This window comes from Natrix helvetica, assembly GCF_964273705.1.
Source record: "Natrix helvetica genome assembly, chromosome: 1".
NCBI classification, from domain to species: domain Eukaryota; kingdom Metazoa; phylum Chordata; class Lepidosauria; order Squamata; family Natricidae; genus Natrix; species Natrix helvetica.
The window spans coordinates 248,513,503-248,532,037 of record NC_138548.1 but is presented as its reverse complement, the minus strand read 5'-3'; the positions used below and the strand labels follow the sequence as shown (position 1 = coordinate 248,532,037).

At 39.1% G+C, this 18,535-nt stretch overlaps 1 protein-coding gene across 6 annotated transcripts in view; it reads left to right on the top strand.

The window, feature by feature from the left end:
• EXOC7 (exocyst complex component 7) overlaps positions 1 to 18,535 on the top strand; it is a 46,418-nt gene that overhangs the window by 12,113 nt on the left and 15,770 nt on the right. For 2 of the 6 annotated variants that reach the window (XM_081943520.1, XM_081943521.1), the window contains exons 6-12: positions 1,600 to 1,767; positions 9,360 to 9,452; positions 10,143 to 10,211; positions 13,115 to 13,260; positions 13,352 to 13,504; positions 15,409 to 15,507; positions 16,052 to 16,114. In XM_081943520.1, the coding sequence (XP_081799646.1) occupies positions 1,600 to 1,767; positions 9,360 to 9,452; positions 10,143 to 10,211; positions 13,115 to 13,260; positions 13,352 to 13,504; positions 15,409 to 15,507; positions 16,052 to 16,114 (791 nt within the window). The remainder of the gene's footprint in view (positions 1 to 1,599; positions 1,768 to 9,359; positions 9,453 to 10,142; positions 10,212 to 13,114; positions 13,261 to 13,351; positions 13,505 to 15,408; positions 15,508 to 16,051; positions 16,115 to 18,535) is intronic. The other 4 variants (XM_081943516.1, XM_081943517.1, XM_081943518.1 and 1 more) reach the window with 2 other exon arrangements.

The window sequence follows — 18,535 nt, the reverse complement described above, 5'->3', positions numbered from 1 at the left end:
TTAACCATCCTGGAACAGCATTGGATGAAGTAGACTAGTGGCCCATACAGGGTCAGAAAAGCCTGCCCATTTCAGTAAACCAACATTTCTGCTGCTACAAAACCAACCCAACTTTGGTTCTCAAACACGAAACTCTCATTTGGCTGGAGGTGATTGTTGGGGTGTTCTGTCGCGCAGCTGAACCAAGAACTGAATTCATATTATTCCCAGAGATAGCCCCATGCCTTTTGTTCCTAATTATTGACTGCCTCCCTCGCAACCTAGCTGAAAGGAGCCCCTCTAAATATTGTGATGGGCCTGTTTTGGGTGACTTGGTTTGTCTTCATTTTCTTTGCGGTACAGGTTTTAACTGCCTGTGTGAGGAGAAGCAACCACCTGCAGGAGTCCAGAAGGGAAGCCTAAGGAACAGAGCCACTTCTCACACCAGCATAGCTTCTAGGGAGAGCTTTGTAGAGCGAGCATTCAGAGAATTAGAGCACAGCTCTAGTAAGGGTAGGAGACTGAAATTTAGAAGGCATAAGGGAATTTTGGAGAAGGCCAAATTACTAACTGCATGCTTTGAAAATTGTTGGTATTTCTCATATGAGTGCACAAGGCTTTGGCTTCGGAAAGGATTGCTGAATTGCTTCTTCCAACATCCCAGATTGTTAGCTATGTTGCTTAGGGCTACTGGGATTTGTAGTTCAGCAACACCTGGACAGCTGCACACCGTGTACCCTAGAATAAGTCATCTTTGGCCGTGGCAACTGTACTAAAGTCAGTATTTTTATTTTAAAAAAAAAAGCAAAAATGTTTAGAGTTGACCTGATTGATCTAATTTTAAATATAGTGCCTTTTACGAACTGATTTTTGCTAACTTTACATTTTCTAGTCAAGCTTCGTAGATATAGTTTACTTCAAATGGATATTGGGGTGTAATGATGTTTTCTTTTTTTTCTTTTCTTTTTTTCTTATTTATAAAGCAATGCATTTTAATAAATAGACGTTTCCTAAAAAAAAACATTTATATATTTTATATTTATGTGAATGAATACATATATATATGTGTGTGTGTGTGTGTGTGTTGTATTTGTACTGATAAATAAATAAAGGGAGTAGTGACCTTCCTCCCATATTTAGGCATACCAGGGGTTGTAACACAAATACATACATACATACATACATACATACATACATACATACATATATATGCTGGTTTTGTTGCATTCGGGTCTTTTCCCGTGTAAGATTGAGATTGTCTTTGCAATGTTTCGGCAAGATCTCACCTGCCATCTTCGGGCTTGGGCTTAAAATGGGAACGGAGCTGCCGTCTTTCTGTAAATCTTGGTGGGAGGGGCATACCTACACCCGTGTAGGTATGCCCAGCAAACCAGCATACCTACACCCGTGAAAATCTACAAAACACCACACACACACACACACACACACACACACACACATATATATATAATGAAACAGTTTGACAGTGTGGTTTCTTTTTCCAATAAGCAATTTACTGAAATTGAGGAGCAATTTTTCTGTTACATTATTGTGCTATCGATATTTTGGAGCACTAACAAAAAAGAAGTCTTTGTAATGTGCATTATTATTTTTTTCTAGACTTCATGAATGTTTACTACCAGATCCGTTCCAGCCAGTTGGACCGCTCTATCAAGGGGCTGAAGGAGCATTTTCGTAAGAATAGTTCTTCCTCGGGCATCCCGTATTCTCCTGCAGTTCAGAACAAGAGGAAAGACACGCCCACCAAAAAACCAATAAAAAGGCCAGGTTAGTCTGAAATTTCAGATTAAAGTTTCTTTTCTAATTGTCTTGGAAAATCCAAGCCAGGCCATTTTAACTTGCTTTTTAATCAGTATAGTTTGAGGAGGGAAAAAATATCACTTTGTTTTAGGGTTAGTATTTGATCCCAGGTTATCTGTTTGTAAAGGGTTGGTAGATTGCTTAAATTACCAAGTAAATCTGGAGCATTTACAAAAAGAATAACAGGCAAATGGTTGGAGGTAGAAATGTATTTCCTTGCAATAGTGCTGGCCCAAGGCTAAAACATTGCACCAAACCCAAACAGCACCTTCTTTATCTTTTCCTGTGATGTCCTGTCCTTCAAAGTTTCCTTAGACCATGTATCTCTCTATCCCGGGGGCTTAGTTGCAGAATGGCTCCTATAGATGACGATTCATAGATTCATAATGGATGTGACGAATCACAAAGCACTGATTTCACTGAAAGACAAAGCCGGGAAGCTAAATAAATAACTGGATATTAAGTGCCCAACTGGAATGAAGTATCTAGGTGACCTTGGTTGACATCCAAAAGCTGTACATAGTCAGGCCTGATTTATATTGGCATTACCAACCACTAGGGCATGCAAACCTTTAGGCAGACAAAACCCAACATCCACATCTCCAAAGAAATCAGTGGCAACCCTTTTCTGTATTGCGGCCAAGAAAATGGCATGTATCAGCAGAAGTCAAGCTTCATTTGAAAGAGATTTCACTTTTCAGATTCACAGCCTGAATGCAAGATGGAAATTAAATCTGATCTATGATATAACCAAGTATCCTATGGAACCAGTAGCTTACTCTTTCTCATAATCCACATTCTCAGTTGACAACAAAGTCTGCTCATTCATTCACTCATTCCACTCTTCCTTTTAGAATTCTCTCTGCCAAGCTCACTCTTCTCTTCTTCACTCTTCTCTTCACTTCTTCTCCTATTATGTTGCCCACAGATGTGTACAAACCCATATCCTTCCCTCTCGCCTCAAATAATCATTCTCTCCAGCCCTCCTTTACTTTATCTTCCTATCTCAGCTCTGTCTGTATTAGGCCTCTCTCCCATCATTCTGATGAACTAAAGCCATTGTACAGCGGCATCTATTCTCTTTGTAAGACATTTTTTCTCTGTAATTAATCATTGGAGCAAATGCCTTAATTTTACCAGCTTCTGAAATGTAACTTTTAACTTTTAACTTATTTTTAGTTATGCATTTAAAAAAAACAATCTCTTTTAAGTCTATTTTTCTGAGTGTTGAATTTTATTAAGATTCTCTTATCTTTTAGCTACTCTAGGGCAGATCACTTCATATAATTAATTTAGAGTGTAGCTGATAATTAAATAGAAATGATAATTAAATAGAAATGAAGGCAATAATTAAGGCCCCCATAATAACACTTTCTTACCTTTGATAAAACGAATTTGCAACATAATGTTTCAGGAGGAATGCCCTGCAGAATAAAACTGTGAATTATAGAAAACATAGATGAATAGAACACTCAAGTTAAATTGTTAGGAATGAAAAAATCATTATTTTGGGAAGTTTTTAAAAATGTTTCATTACATCATTGACAGTCCGCACACCCCAGGTATGTATTATGTGTGTCCATTTGCAGCTTCTCAGAATGTATTATTGCATTTTGCAATATTTGCAATTTCAGACTCATACTTCAGCTACCAAAGGGAATTATTGGTAAACCCCAGTTGGATCTCTCAAACTATGCCATGTCCTAAAAAATTTTCCGGAAAGCTGGCCAGTACAGAGACCTGAAAAAGTGACGAATATCTGTAGCTTGGTTGCAGGATGAGGGTAAAGGTTTATTCTCTTGTGGGATCGTTTCTGAACATTTTGTTACCAGGCTAAGTAACATCTTCAGTGGAATTTAGGGAATTTCAGTGTCACTATTCTTCTGTTTATAAGGGATTTAGGTGATCAGTAGGTGACCTGACCCATCACAAGACCTACTGACCACACGAAGCCCTTATAAAACAGAAGAAAATGCTGACTGACATCCCCTAAACTCCACTGAAGATGTTACCTAGCCTTGTAATGAAACGATCAGAAACCAAGCCACAAGCTCGGAGAATGAACCTTCACCCTCACAAGGCAAGAAGACGGGGCAAAGTCATCTACAACAATCAACTTCATACAAGTGCATCTTTGTTAATTTATCAAATGCTCCTTGCTTCCTGCCACACCTATAGACAAATTTATTGAGCTAAAAGTATCCCCTTCTTTCTCCCAGTAGCATCCATCTGAAATGACAAGTGCTATCAGAAAGGCATATTAATTCCTCTGGTGTGTCATACAGTAGATTCACGGAATTCTCCTTTTGACATTTCCAGTCAGGAGAACATGCATGAAGCGGAGAGCCAATTCAGTGGACAAGATAGGACTAATTCACACATCTTTAAAAAATTGTCAGATGTGGTAAGCCACTTGCCCATAACACCTATAATGAAACAATTGCTTCTCCTATGCTGGGCAAGCTAGGTCTGGCAGCATTTTGAATTGATCTGTCAGGAAGGATAACTATGTATCTAAAAGAGCCTGACAGCAAAGCAATCTGACAAAATAATGGAAGATAATTGTGTCTTCATAATTCTTGGGTAGATAAGAAATCTATTTCCCAGAAATGATTCAGCTCTCAAGGGCAGTTCCAGAGGGGAAATTCTAATGTCTGTCAAATTGTCGTTATTGGTTTCTTTTGTTGGAATGCAATCATCCCTTATTTTGTCTTCTACCCATCTTGAATGATAGGCAAGGAAACAACTATTCCATTTTCTGTAAATGTTAAATCCTCTCCTCCCAGTCAGTTTTAAACTTCTGGGTTCCGTCCCATGGTTTTAATAGTAGTGTATCATAAAGCGAACAAGATAAACTGACAACCTATAAAGCTGTGTTGCAGAAAAATAAGATCCTAGTACGCAAGTGAAATATTCCCACCAAAAGGTAACTGGATTTTTGGAGAGCTTGCCTTTGATATCGACTGTTACATATTTAATATTATGGTTGTCCATGCTTGTAATCAAAGTGCAAAGTAAGATAAGGGGAAACTTCCCTTTAAAGCAGTGGTTCTCAACCTTCCCAATGCCGCAACCCTTTAATACAGTTCCTCATGTTGTGGTGACCCCCAACCATAACATTGGTGTCTTGGTTCCTAAGACCATCAAAAATATGTGTTTTTCGATGGTCTTAGGCGACCCCTGTGAAAGGATCGTTCGACCCCCTACCCACAGATTGAGAACTACTGCTTTAAAGAAAGTGTTTAATGTTGAGAAATTGTAAATTATGTTCAATAATTGTTTGCAACTTTAAGATCAGTTAGTTAAAAAACCAAATCAAACCAAAAATTTGTCAGAATTAAAACTGACAGCTCCACCCCAAGCAGAGAAAAGTTACTGCATCAGAATGATTTCTGTACAATAACCTCTGCGGACTCATTCTTAAAAGATGTTTCTTCCCCCAGAGTAGTCCAGTTTAGTCCTCCTTTCTAGGTTGGCTACAAGTCATCTGTTTGTTCCAATTTTACCTTCCTGCTGGTGAATGCTAACTAATCTTCTGTACAAAAATCATTGAATGCTTCCAGGATGCTTGCATGGCAGTAGTTTTCTGAGGACAGCTGGGTAAGATGAGAAGCAACAGCTTGTTCCTCCTCTCCTGTTTGATCACTGCTTCTACCTTGAATGTGATGCCTTCATTAGTAACCACCAGGCTGTCCCGCTTGGTTCAAAAGTGCCTAATCAAGAGAAATAAATCTAGAACAAAGGCATTTGACTTCCAATAGAATCCATCAAGGCATAATTAGGATGCTAAGTACTCTGCTCTACGGTAGCACAGAATTAATACCCAGCAGCAGTTAGTGTGTCTGGAGATAAACATGTTTAATTGTTCTTATGCAAATTGGAGGAGGATGCTAAGACATGAAGGGTCCTTATCTGGGGAGAGCATGGAGGGCTAACATTGCAGTCTTGCATTGGGATTAGCTCATGGTGATGCTGGCTGCATACATAATAGCTAAACTTGTATTGAGATTACCCACAAAAAGGGAAGTTTTTCAGTTATGGGAGAATTAAAGACAGGTGCATCTTAATATGCCATCAGTCACCTAGAAGAACACTAGACATGCTTTTATTAATATAAATGATCCCACAATTTATTGCAAATCTTAATCTTTTTGACTTGGACAGTCTTTGTAAGTCCTTTGTAAAGAAAGCCCAATATTTGGAGCATTGTTTGAAATAGTCTAAATATAATAACTATGAATTGCGACCCTAGGATAGAGATACTTTTAAAAAGAATTCTTTAGGATTCTTGTCAGAAAATAACATTTAATGAGGCACAAGTTCAACATAGATGTCACATAATTTTCTTCCTATTGTTAACCAGCTTCAAGGATGTTAACTAACATCATATTCATGCCCTATTGGTAACTTTGTTGGAGATACTTCCTCCCTATTTTGTTTATTTTGTTTTATTATCTTAGCACTGTATTTTATACTCTGATTTGTCTTTATACCATATAAATCTTTCACCTTTTGCACATTATCCTGAATAGGTGAAATGTGTGAATCGAATTAAGATAGCACACGTTTGCTTTCCATGATGTATATTTCATATATACATTCCATTTTTGGCCACTGTGGTTTTTTTTTTTAAATTTACATTGATACCAAATATTTCCACTTTCTATGTAGCATATTCCACTTGAACCAGATGTACTGTAACAGTGAGGAGATTCCTTATGCCACTCCTATAATCATATGAATACTGTAGTGTCTCTCTGTCTCTCTCTACTGTCAGGATGTTGGGATTGTCATGTTTTGTTGTGTTTTCGCAGGTGCATTGTTTTCATTATGTGTTTAAAATATTCTCTGCTCCCATTAAATATGTATAAAAAAATATTTCCAGTTTGTTCAATTTTGGGAGGTCGTATCTATAGTAGTTTTCTATGAAATAACAACTACAGCCCAGAGAAATGTATGGCATTTGTGTATTCCAGCCTGTGCTCTGCTTCCATTTTTTATTTTGTTGCATGTTTACTAATACTTCTCATGTTAAACAAGATTTATTTATAGAGCGACATGTTAATACTTTCTCTTTTGTGCTTTTTTCAGTGTTTCTAAGTTGCAACATCCTGCTTCAGCCAGTTTAATGCTCTGTTATTTAAAAAAAATATGTTGGTGTAATTGTACTTTTGAATAAATGAAGATCAAAGTCCTGGGTTGGGGAGGAAAACAGCTGAACCTCTTGTCCCATTTTAGATTTTTTATTGCTAGAAAGAGGGTGAGATGTGAAGTGGCCTGTTAAATTACCTCATGGTTTCTGATGAGTGTTTGGCTTTTCTTGGTGCTTGCCCTGTTTTGTACAGATCAAGCTGTCTCTTTACTTTCTCTTTATCATGCTCTATCCATGCTGAGAATCATGCTCTATCCATGGTGAGAATGCTCAGGAACAAGGCCAGTTTTATTTCTTTGGTCAACTGTTTCTGGGAGAAAAGAATGGATTTTTGTGCGTGTGTGACCTTGAAAATCAACTTTTGTTGAGGAATCCAGTAAAATGCTATGAAATCTCAGCTCTGTTAATAGCAAGAGCAAGAGCACTTAGACATATACCACTTTACAGTGCTTTACAGTCTTCTCTAAGCAGTTTACAGAGTCAGCATCTTGTCCCCAACAATCTGGGTCCTCATTTTACCCACCTTGGAAGGATGGAAGGCTGAGTCAACCTTGAGCCTGGTGGGATTCAAACTGCCAAATTGCGGAGCCAGCAGTCAACAGAAGTAGCCTGCAGTACTGCACTCTAGCCACTGTGCCACTGAGGCTCTTTTTTGCTTAGAAATAATTATTTGCTTAGAACAGGAGTGTCGAAATTGTTGTCACGTGATATTTCGTGACTTTACCCCCCTTTGCTAAACTGGGGGTGGGGGTGGCCAGCCCGTGACGCATCTGGCCTGCGGGCACGAGTTTGACACCCCTGGCTTAGAAAGTGAATATTCTAAGTCTGTCCATTTATGTTATATAAAGCCTTAAAAAATTGGTCGTTTCTTCTAAACTGATTCAACATCAGCTAGAGATGGTGATTGGCCTCTGTACTTCCCTGTCAATTATTTGTAAACATTTCACACGTTACCAGGTTCTTCTCTCATAATAATTGCAGTTAAAATGGGCAAGGGGATCCTAAAGTACAGTGTAAATGTATCTAATTTGAGGCCTAATGCTATTAGGTGACTTCCTCTTCATTCATTGGAATGAGGAGTCTGTTTCCCATGCTTGTGCTCTCAAACATCAGTTAAGATAGGTCACTGATAAGGGGCTTCACTAACAGCGGACTAGATGCCACTCGATGCCTGCAAAGTACCTCTTTTCACAAAAAAAGCATCTACTTTATTTTTCTCTGGGATTCAAAGTAACGAATAAATAAATCGAAACAATTATATCCACACAAAAAATGGGGAAAAAAACAACAAATAAAACAACTATTGTAAAACATGCAGTATAGGTGACAAGCAGCGTCTACAAAATCAGCAACAAGCCAAAGTTTTAACCCTGGGGTAAATTTGCCTTCTCAGTCTCCTCCAGAAGCTTCCCTAAAGGGCTGCATCTGACCAAGATAAAGAGGCCAACTGATAGACAGAGAAGGCATGCCCCAGTGAAAGCAGAGCAAGCGGGAAGGCTCAGTTCATGGTAACCGCCTGTTTCGTTTCTGTAGTTTGAAGACTGGCTCTGACACTGCTGCTGTCCACAGTAACCTGCTGAGGATCCACTCTACAGATAATGTTTTTCAAGGCCAAATGCTGCCCCAAGAGGGCCTTGATTCAGACAACAGGATTTATTTATTTGTGTATTATTTGTAACACTTCTCTATGTATATTACTATAACCCTTAAGACATTTGTACATATGGTGACATCTAACTAGCCTTGACTGATTGCAAGAAAGCTAACTAAGCAGGGTTCTATATGGATGGATGACTACCAGGAAATCCTAAGGCTGTAAACTGGAAATTGAAAATAATATCCTAGCGGAAGACTTCTGTGTTCCTGCTAAAAGAAACCCCAAAATTATACGTACATGTCCAAGTACTCTCCAGAAGCTGAGTTTGACTGACATGCACACACACCCCTGAAGCAGATTAAAATCATATTTACAACTGTATGTTAGATGCCCTTATTGTTAATGCCTTTATCATGAAAATGTCATATCACTATTCTGTGGCAAATCAGGATTCAAATATGACTGCTGGAACGATTGTTCCATGCTTTTATCCTTCTCAAACTATGCAGTATACTGTATATAGTTGAACTAGAGGATTTCAGTGGCTTGGACAGCATTTAAAACCAAATTCATATTGAGAAACTCTTTAACAATCTCTCAAAGGAAATCAGCAATTCTATTACAAGGGCACACGGCAAGAGAGTTCTGGTACACGTATACATATATATGTACTGTGGAGCATTCTCATGGTTGGCTAGTGCTCTGACCCTTGATTTGGAGGCCAGGTGCTGGTGGAGGATTGCTTGCTTTTTGTTTCTCATTCACTTCCAAGGTCTCTTTGTCTCTCCTTTCTTATGGTTCTGGTGACAGGCACGATCCGTAAGGCTCAGAACCTTCTGAAACAATATTCTCAGCAGTGTCTAGATGGGAAAAAGGGGGCCTCTAACCTCATTCCTATAGAAGGTAATCACTTCTTTCTCTTTTTCTCACTCTTTGGTTCTAACTTGGGTTTTGGATTTCTATATGCAAGGCTTCTGTTAGTCTTTAGCCTCCAGTGATGGGATGTCTTCTGGTCACACTAGAAATAACAAAGCTTGTTTAAGAATCAAAAAGCAAGAACAAAAGTGGTGAATATTAAAGAGTAGTGGGCAATTGTTGATGCAACTTGAATGCTTGTCGACTCCTCTAAATTTAGGGATACTGATTCCGTGATGCAGTTTGATTGGCTAACAGAAGTTCTGTGGTAGCTTGGGGACCTTTTCCTTCACATTCTGTCCTTGTATACTTCATCTACAAAGGTAGTAGCCCTTTCAACCTTGATTAGATCAAGATTGTTTCACTGAAGCGCAACTTCGCGCTGTCCCGTCCTCCTCCTAGGCAGTCCATGTTGAAATAAAGCCAAAAGCCGTGGAAAATTGTGGTTGCACTTGCTTTTTTTTGTTCCGAGGCTACATTGCGTCATGACTTTATCCCGCTTGGAACTGCTACTACTGCTGTAGTGTTCCAGCATAGGGTGGTAGGTTGTGTTATCAGGAATATTTTTTTTTCTAAATGTCTGATGAACCAATAAAACTCAAAGGACAAACCCTGGTGCTGTGATGGCCCCGGATAAACCGCTCCTCCTTCCTTTAATGCCCGCTGACATCTCACTAGGTCATGAGCATGATTTGCGAGCTAAGCATCTTTCCGATCCCTTGGTTGACAAGCACGGGTCAGTTGCTGGTAAGTACCATATGAAACATTAAGGCTGACTAATTTGACTAATTTTTTTTTGTTTAGCATTTCTTGCAATATTCTCTTAGAATGCTTCCAAGAAAATGTTTTTCAGAATTAGAATGGCCGAAATTGGCAAGATGTAGAGGGCTTGTGTTGATTACTGTGCTGATTCTTAATTGATGTAAGATGCAAAGTAAGATTTAATTAGGGCCATAGTGGAAGGCACAGAAGCAGATCTATTGACTGTAGGCGCCTGTCTCCTTTGCCACTCTTATTCTCATCCCCATCCCAGCTTAAAGTTGCTGCGTCAGACCATTATTACGGGATTCTTTGCTCACCCCTTCCTGCCTATTTTCGAATCTTGGTAATTAATCTCCCCCCACCCTCTTTATTCTGCTGGCATGCATTTCTATATACTTATCATAGGCTTGTTCCATATATTTGAGTAATGGATAGATGTGCAGATTCTCTTGGCGTATGAAATTGAGCAGATTGTGTTTCCTCACACAGAGTCAGAAGGAACAAATAAAAAGTGAAATAAAATACCTTCATTCTGCTAGCTCTTTCATCTTACAAAGCCCTTAATTTGACATGGAGCATTTCTTTCGTTTCCCCCCTCAGTTAATAGAATATACACTTTATATGGCATGGGTATGTGTAATTGCAAAATGGATGTCTCTTCTTTCCCTGTACATCATGAAGGATATCATGCAATCATTCAGTGCAGCAGGTAGCACGTTGTAAATCTATACCTGCATAGTCAGTGCTATGCATCTTAGTGACTAGCAGAAAGTAAGTGATGCATTCACAGGACCAATAGGTACCATTCTCAAGCAAGAGTCTCAAAAAAATATCTTATTTTGGCATTCAATGAAAATTTATCCTTGTCTCTGTCCCAGAATCCAGACATTGCAACCTCATTATATTGAAAGATAGTTCTGAAAGCCCCATTCTTAATTCTAGCACCAGATAAAACCAATTGCCCTCCAGTTCAAAATATAATGCAGAAAATGTGATCCTCATTCCAAAAATGTATTTCTTTTTCTGGACTAGGCCACTTGAAATAGAAGAAGGGAAAATATAGTGTCTGAAAACTTCTTGGAGGGGGGAGGTTGGATAGGGAGGAAAGTAAACTCATTTTGCATAGAGTTAGAAAGAAAGAAGAGAAGAGAATATGACAAAATGGTTTTCAGAACACAAATAGTTTTGCCAGTGTGGAACACTCATCAAACACTGCCCAACCAGCTTGCTGTCCTACAACCGGGTAAAAGATGCGTCATTGAATTTCTGCAAATTGGGTGGATTGGCTGTTGTTGGATATTGGATGAGAAAGCATCAGCCATAAAGAAGTGAGGCAGAAGAATCAGATGGTGGAACTGTTAGAGCATGACATATCAACTTATTTAATGAATGAATTCTAGGGAAATAATATTTCCAAATACTTCTATAATTTCATGTTGTTAATAATAAAATATGAAAAGTTCCAGACATCCTTTCAAGCGTATTAGTTATTTCAGTGACGTGCGGTGAGGTTTATGGATGGTGAGGCTGGTGATGTCATCAAATTATCATCATGAAAGGAGGACTGTGACAACTTTGATCTTTGCAAGCGTGCAAGCAAAATACCCCAGGATCACGGTGGCCGGGACAGCAACTCCTTCCGCTGCGCTGCGAAGAAAAGCCACAGGAAGGAGGGGAATGGGACCACACATGCAGGAGGCAGCCCTTCATGTTGGCTCAGGAAGGAGGAGAATGGGACCACATGTGCAGAAGGCTCCTCAGCGCCAGCCTCAGATCAGCGCGAGCTACGGTCCCCTTCCCCTGCACACGTGGTCCCATTCCCCTCCTTTCTGAGCCAACATGAAGGGGACAGCGGCTGCGCTGATCTGAGGCTGGCACTGAGGAGCCTCCTGCACACGTGGTCCCATTCTCCTCCTTCCTGAGCCAACATGAAGGGCTGCCTCCTGCACACGTGGTCCCATTCCCCTCCTTCCTGTGGCTCTTCTCTGCAGCGCAGTGGAAGGGCTTGCTGTCCCTGCCACCGTGATCCTGGGGTATTTTGCTTGCACGTGCAAGAAAGAGATGAAAGAGAAAAGGGGAGAATTTTCTTTTCTTTTCATGATGAGAGTGGTGAGGCTCTGCCTCCCCTGCCTCCCCTGACTGCACGTCACTGAGTTATTTCCTTTGAAACCACTTCTTTTGACTGAAGATCATAGAAGCACTTTGGAGACATACCAAATTGTTGTGGCATGAATATTTTTTAAAAATAATTCTCTTGCTAGCTATAGTATGCTTTTATTCTTGAACTAAAGACTTCATTTTAAAAATGGGATATGTTATTTTAGACCGTAAAACCATATCTGAACCTAGTCTGTTGAAAGTATTGCATTGTTTATTTAAGAAATTAGAAATTTGATAACTTAGCGCTGCTCTGATACGTAGACAATTTACAAACGATAAATATTAAATGAATGGTAATTGATTCTTCTTAATTGTTGTAAATTAATTCCAAAATCCCTAGTCAGAAATATATAAGGAACTATGCAGGTTTTAGCAAAAAATCTATTGTAAAGACACCAATTATATTTTACAGTAATTAAAAAATGTATAAGAGAAAGATGTTGAACAATTCACATTTGGTCTTTCTTCTAAGTTTGTACATACGTCTTAAAAGTTTTAACTTGTTGATAAAAAGATGGAATATCCAATATCCTTTATATGTATCTCAGGTGAATGTGTTTACTTGGCAGTTTTACCTTGTGATTAGATAAATGGCACAAAGCTGCATCACCTACACAATTGGTAGACTTTAGTTTTCATATTCTGTTATATTTGTTCTATATTTATTCATATGTTTATATATCAGCTAAAGGAAACTAGCATCTTACGTTGTTTTATAACCCCCATAGGGAGAGATGACATGTTGGACATGGAGATTGATGCGTACATCCACTGTGTGAGTGCCTTCATAAAACTGGCCCAAAGCGAGTACCAGCTACTAACTGAAATTATTCCGGAGCATCACCAGAAGAAGACATTTGATTCCCTTATTCAGGTCTCTTCAAAACACAGCATGCCTTTCCTTCGGTTATAGCTCAAAATCCCATATTCATTTCTCTAACTCAACGGATATTGCTTTTCTACAGGAGTCTTTAGACAACTTGATAATTGAGGGAGAAAACATTGTGTCTGCAGCCCGGAAGGCCATTATGCGTCATGATTACTCAGCTGTGTTGACTATCTTCCCCATCCTAAGGCACTTAAAGCAGACAAAGCCAGAGTTTGATCAAGTTTTGCAGGTAATTGGCTAGCAATGAAACTAGAACCTACTAGATCACGTAAACTCAGAATTCAGTGTCTCGTTTTTATGGCAGAGTAGTGATGGTTGCAAATAGTTGGGAACTGTAGGAGTTTGATGGACAACCCTCAGGTCCAAAGTCAAATGAAAAAATAATAGATACCAAATGCAGATGTTGAGATGGGAGGCTGTAGAAATCAAATAAATAATGAATAAATGTACGCTCCAGATTAGTAAGCAGAACTATTACAAAGTTCAAAGGAAACAGTTCTCAGAAAGCAGGAGTCAAGCTAAGCAAAAACGGGTGGGTTACCACTACTACTACCTGCTGTTCCTGTTTTATTAGGAGCCACAAGTCTAGGAGCAACCCCAAATTGCAGACCTGCTCCTTGATGGTAGTACCATTTCATTCAGAGTTCTGGAACCAGAGAGCTTCTCTCTTACTAAAATTACTCTGTTCTGCTTTATCCTCTCCCTCACAGCCTTCTCAAGCATCAGGTCAGGACCTCCACTGCATCTCTTGCTTGGCTCAGGATAGAGATATACAGTATCATTAGATTTCAATCAATATCAATAACAATAAAATTAATGAGTGTCCCACATACAGTGTAAAACGGATCCCATGTGACCAACTGATTTTTTTAAAAAATTGTGACTAAGGAAAGGGTCTCCAAGTCTCCAAGCAGTGGTTCATAGCAAAGGTGGCCGTACTCTGATCTTATTGTTAACCTCACCCAGCCTGACCCAAGTGAAAAGGTGGAAACTGGAAATAGGGCACCTCTGAAAGCCTAAACACAGTAGGCTCTCTGGTGTGAAATTCATAGCTGTACACATCATTAAGAGAAACAAAAAGGAAAATAATGTCTGTCTATATAGTGGATCTAGATCAAAATGGGCTTTCATAAGGATAGAAAATGTTAAATTGCATTGCAGGAGCAGGGAAATTGGCATAAGGAATAGTGGGAATAGGAATCCTTCCTTCTGCCCAGAAGTGTACAGATGAATTCTGCAATGTCTGAAACTTCCAGAAAGTTTTCATATATAGGGTTCCTTTCACACAGATACACTGTCAATTCTTACAGGACTCAGGTTAGATGTTACTATTGTTGTTGTTGTTGTTGTTGTTGTTGTTGTTGTTATTATTATTATTATTATTATTATTATTATTATTATTAAAACATGTATGTTGCTTGCATCTCAATGACGGTAATGAAGAAATTACAATAAAACATAAAACATGAAGGAAACATTTAGCAATGCCTTATCTGGATTATCTAGATCTCTCACTGGGATAAAGTGAGAGACCTAGATAAAGAGCTGGGTCTTCACCACTTTTCTTAACAACAGCAGCGGGGAGGATATCCGATCTTGTTCCAGGGGGCAGGTGCTATACCTCAGAGAAGGTGCACTTCCAATGTCCTGAGAAATGACATTGCTTGCTTGTAGGAACCTGGATCGTGTCAACCCTGCAGGATTGAATTGGACTGATAGATGTTATGGGATACAGGCAGTCCCTCAGGTAACCAGGTCCAATGCTATTAAAAGGCTAGTTGTTTTAAGTAGATTTGCCCCTAAAAGCGTGGAGTGTTTTTTGGGGACTCTTAGCTTTTCAAATTAAGGCTGATAAATTAAGCTGCCTTGTACCATAATGGGAAATACTTTAATGCATATACTCCACTCAGGCAGGAAATGGAGTAATATTAAAAGGTAAGATTCAATCTGTCAGGAGCATATATTCTACCTAGCAAAGCATTTAATCAAGAAAGTTTTAAGCTTTCCTGACTGTGATATAAACTTTGTATGAGATACTTATGCCACAAGAGAACTGTGAGTGATTTGCTTCATTGTCAGTTATTAGTTGCTGTCCCCATTTTGAATTGTTTCATGCTGTGACTTGTATTTCAGGGAACTGCAGCCAGTACTAAGAACAAGTTACCAACCCTCATAACCTCAATGGAGACCACAGGAGCCAAGGCCCTGGAACATTTTGCAGACAATATCAAGGTAACTATCATCCCTCTGGTGGTGAATTATCTCTTTGCCACCAAAAGCAATCCAAGAAACTTGTAGAAACATTTCAGTTGTCAATTTGATACTAATAATCACAAATTCCAGAAGTTATCCTGCAGAAGAGAAAGAACATCTGTCTATGTTTCCTTGAATTTAAGGCACATTTTTAACAAAATGCATTGGGAAATACCTCTCAATCAGAGGCATTTCCAACTACATAACAAAGTTCTCACCCTTTTAAAATGTCCAAAGTTCATCTGACTGAAAAAGGGAAGATGAATTATGGTAAATCAAACATACTGATGGAAGGAGCTTAAAATATGCATCTATCCCAGCATTTCCCCCCCAGTTACCAGTAGGTGGTGCCTTTGGACTTTAGAGCCATGGAGCTAGTGGGGTGGTTCAACTCATTCATATAATTTATTTATCAAACTTATTTGCCGCCCGTCTCGTGGTTCAGATGACTCTTTGTAAAAAATAAAAAAGATAATCATTTAAAACCATTCTTAACTATTTCATCAATTTCTTTTCTTTCCAGAACAATCCAGATAAGGAATATAATATGCCAAAAGATGGGACAGTTCATGAACTCACCAGCAATGTATGTGAAAACAATTCAGAATGCCTTAGTAACATCAAGCCTGTAACTCCCCCTCCCCCCCTTTTTCTCTTTTGTTTTACAGAAGAGGAAACTTAATGTTGTAGGTTTCTGTTTTTTTCAGAGCCTGGGATTAGTCTAATGAGATTAGTATCACACCTACAAATTCTGCTTAGGCATTTTTCTTCTCTCGTTTTATGTCGTTTATAGAACTTGGTGGCATTTTTGCTGGACAAGGATAAAAGTTTTGCATACTTCTCTCCTCTTTCTCTTTCCTATGTTGTATGCTGAAGAAGAAAATGTGACTTAAATGGGAGCCATCTTATCCCTAGTCTTGTTTCTTTCTTTGTTTCTACTCCATGTGGTCCTATATACAGACTATGAGTTTAAGGTCCAAACCCTGAATATTTGCCACACATTACGGACCTGCTGTAGTTTCATTAAGTTTTTATAGCTTTTCTTTTACACACTTTCCACCATTTGTATCATTCAGTTGTATCATGATACCCTGTATCATCCAGGGCTGCGATGGCTGAGTGGCTAAGACGCTGAGCTTGTCGATCAGAAAGGTCAGCAGTTCAGCGGTTCGAATCCCTAATGGAGTGAGCTTCCGTTACTTGTCCCAGCTTCTGCCAACCTAGCAGTTCGAAAGCATGTAAAATGCAAGTAGAAAAATAGGAACCGCCTTTGGTGGTAAGGTATCAGCGTTCCGTGCGCCATCAGCATTTAACACGACCACGGAGACGTCTTTGGACAGTGCTGGCTCTTTGGCTTTGAAATGGAGATAAGCACCACCCCCTAGAGTCAGGAACGACTAGCACATATGTGGGAGGGAATCTTTACTTTTAGTTGTAGCATCAGTTAAACGAATTCAAATGTACATACACCGATCTATCTAGTGAAGTACCTTTAGGATTTCTTCACAAAAAATTGTCCTTCCATGTCACAATAATGAGTCTCAAGTTTACATTAACCAATCTAACACTCCTTCTAAAAATCTTCTCCTTGTATTGTGATTTTGGGAAATATATAATCTATCAGGATACATCAGCCTTTCTCAGTCTGTCTTCTAGATGGATAGGACTACAGATAGATAAAATATTCCTCAGTAAGATGTCATTATGTATGTAACAGTTCTTCAGTGACCGTTCAAAGTTACAACAGCACTGAAAAAAGTGACTTATGACCATTGCAGCATCCCCATACTCACATGATTTATATTCGGATGCTTGACAATGATTCACACTTATGACAGTTGCAGTATCATGGAGTCTGGTGATGACCTTTTGCAATCTTCTGACAAGCACATGGGGAAATCAGAATCACTCAGTAAACCGTGTTACTAATTTAACAACTGCAGTGATTCACTTAATAAATGCGACAAGAAAAGTTGTAATAAATGGGGACTTGACAAACTTCTCATTTAGCAACATGCGTTTTGAGTTCAATTGTGGTCATAAGTCGAAGACTACCTGTACAGCATTAACCTACTATGATTAGGAATCAAGATGGGTTGCTGGAAATGGACAGCTGAGCTGGTACAGACATTCTTAACATTTCCTATTTTAATTACCACAATCACTCTGTCAAAGAAGAGCAATTTTTTTTTTCTCTGAAAAGGATGTAGATGTGTTTGGAAACATTTTGCTTGACTATGTTAAGTGTTAAGATCATAACAAATACAATAATATTGTTGACAATATTTTTGTCTGCAAATAATAGTAAAATAACAAGAAAGAGTTAATTGGGACTGGGATGCTATTCTTTTCCCTAGCCCAGAGCATGAAATACACCAATATCCTAATCGTGAGAGAAATTTAACTCTCATAAAAGTGTTTTATTTTGGCTTCTGAGGTTAAATCTTGGAAAAGCCTCTCTAATCCTGGATTCCATGAAGTACACAGCTGAGATACTCAGTCCCTTTGCTTCAGCTCATTCCGCTGAAAACTGGCTGGTCTGCCTTTTTTGTTCTTTTTTCATGGTCTCTCTTCCAATTGGGGAGGACAATAACACCCCCCTCCCCCTACACTTCTGCGTTAGAAAATAGCGCAGCACAGAGACACGAAACTGCTTGTATTTGGTTATTTTTGACATTAGTCAAGGATATTCCACCAATTTGGGGGGGGGGGGGAACCACCCTTGGGATTCCAATTTGGCAAAGACTCGGCACAATATCTTTCTAGGGTTTGCATGCAAGCAGGAAATGTCCCTCTCTTCTTCCTCTGCCAGTTTTTTTTTTCTAGCATTGCCAAGACCTTCATCAGAAATGAAGTCTGTCCATTTAAAAATTCATAGGCTCCGACAGGATATGGAGTTGCTTTGTGATCTGTTCTCTTCTGGAGTAGCAAAAGTAGAGTTCAGCTTGCTCAGGAAAACGGCAGGGAGGGCTAATAGGAAGGCCTGGGTGGATCCCAAGAGGTTGGT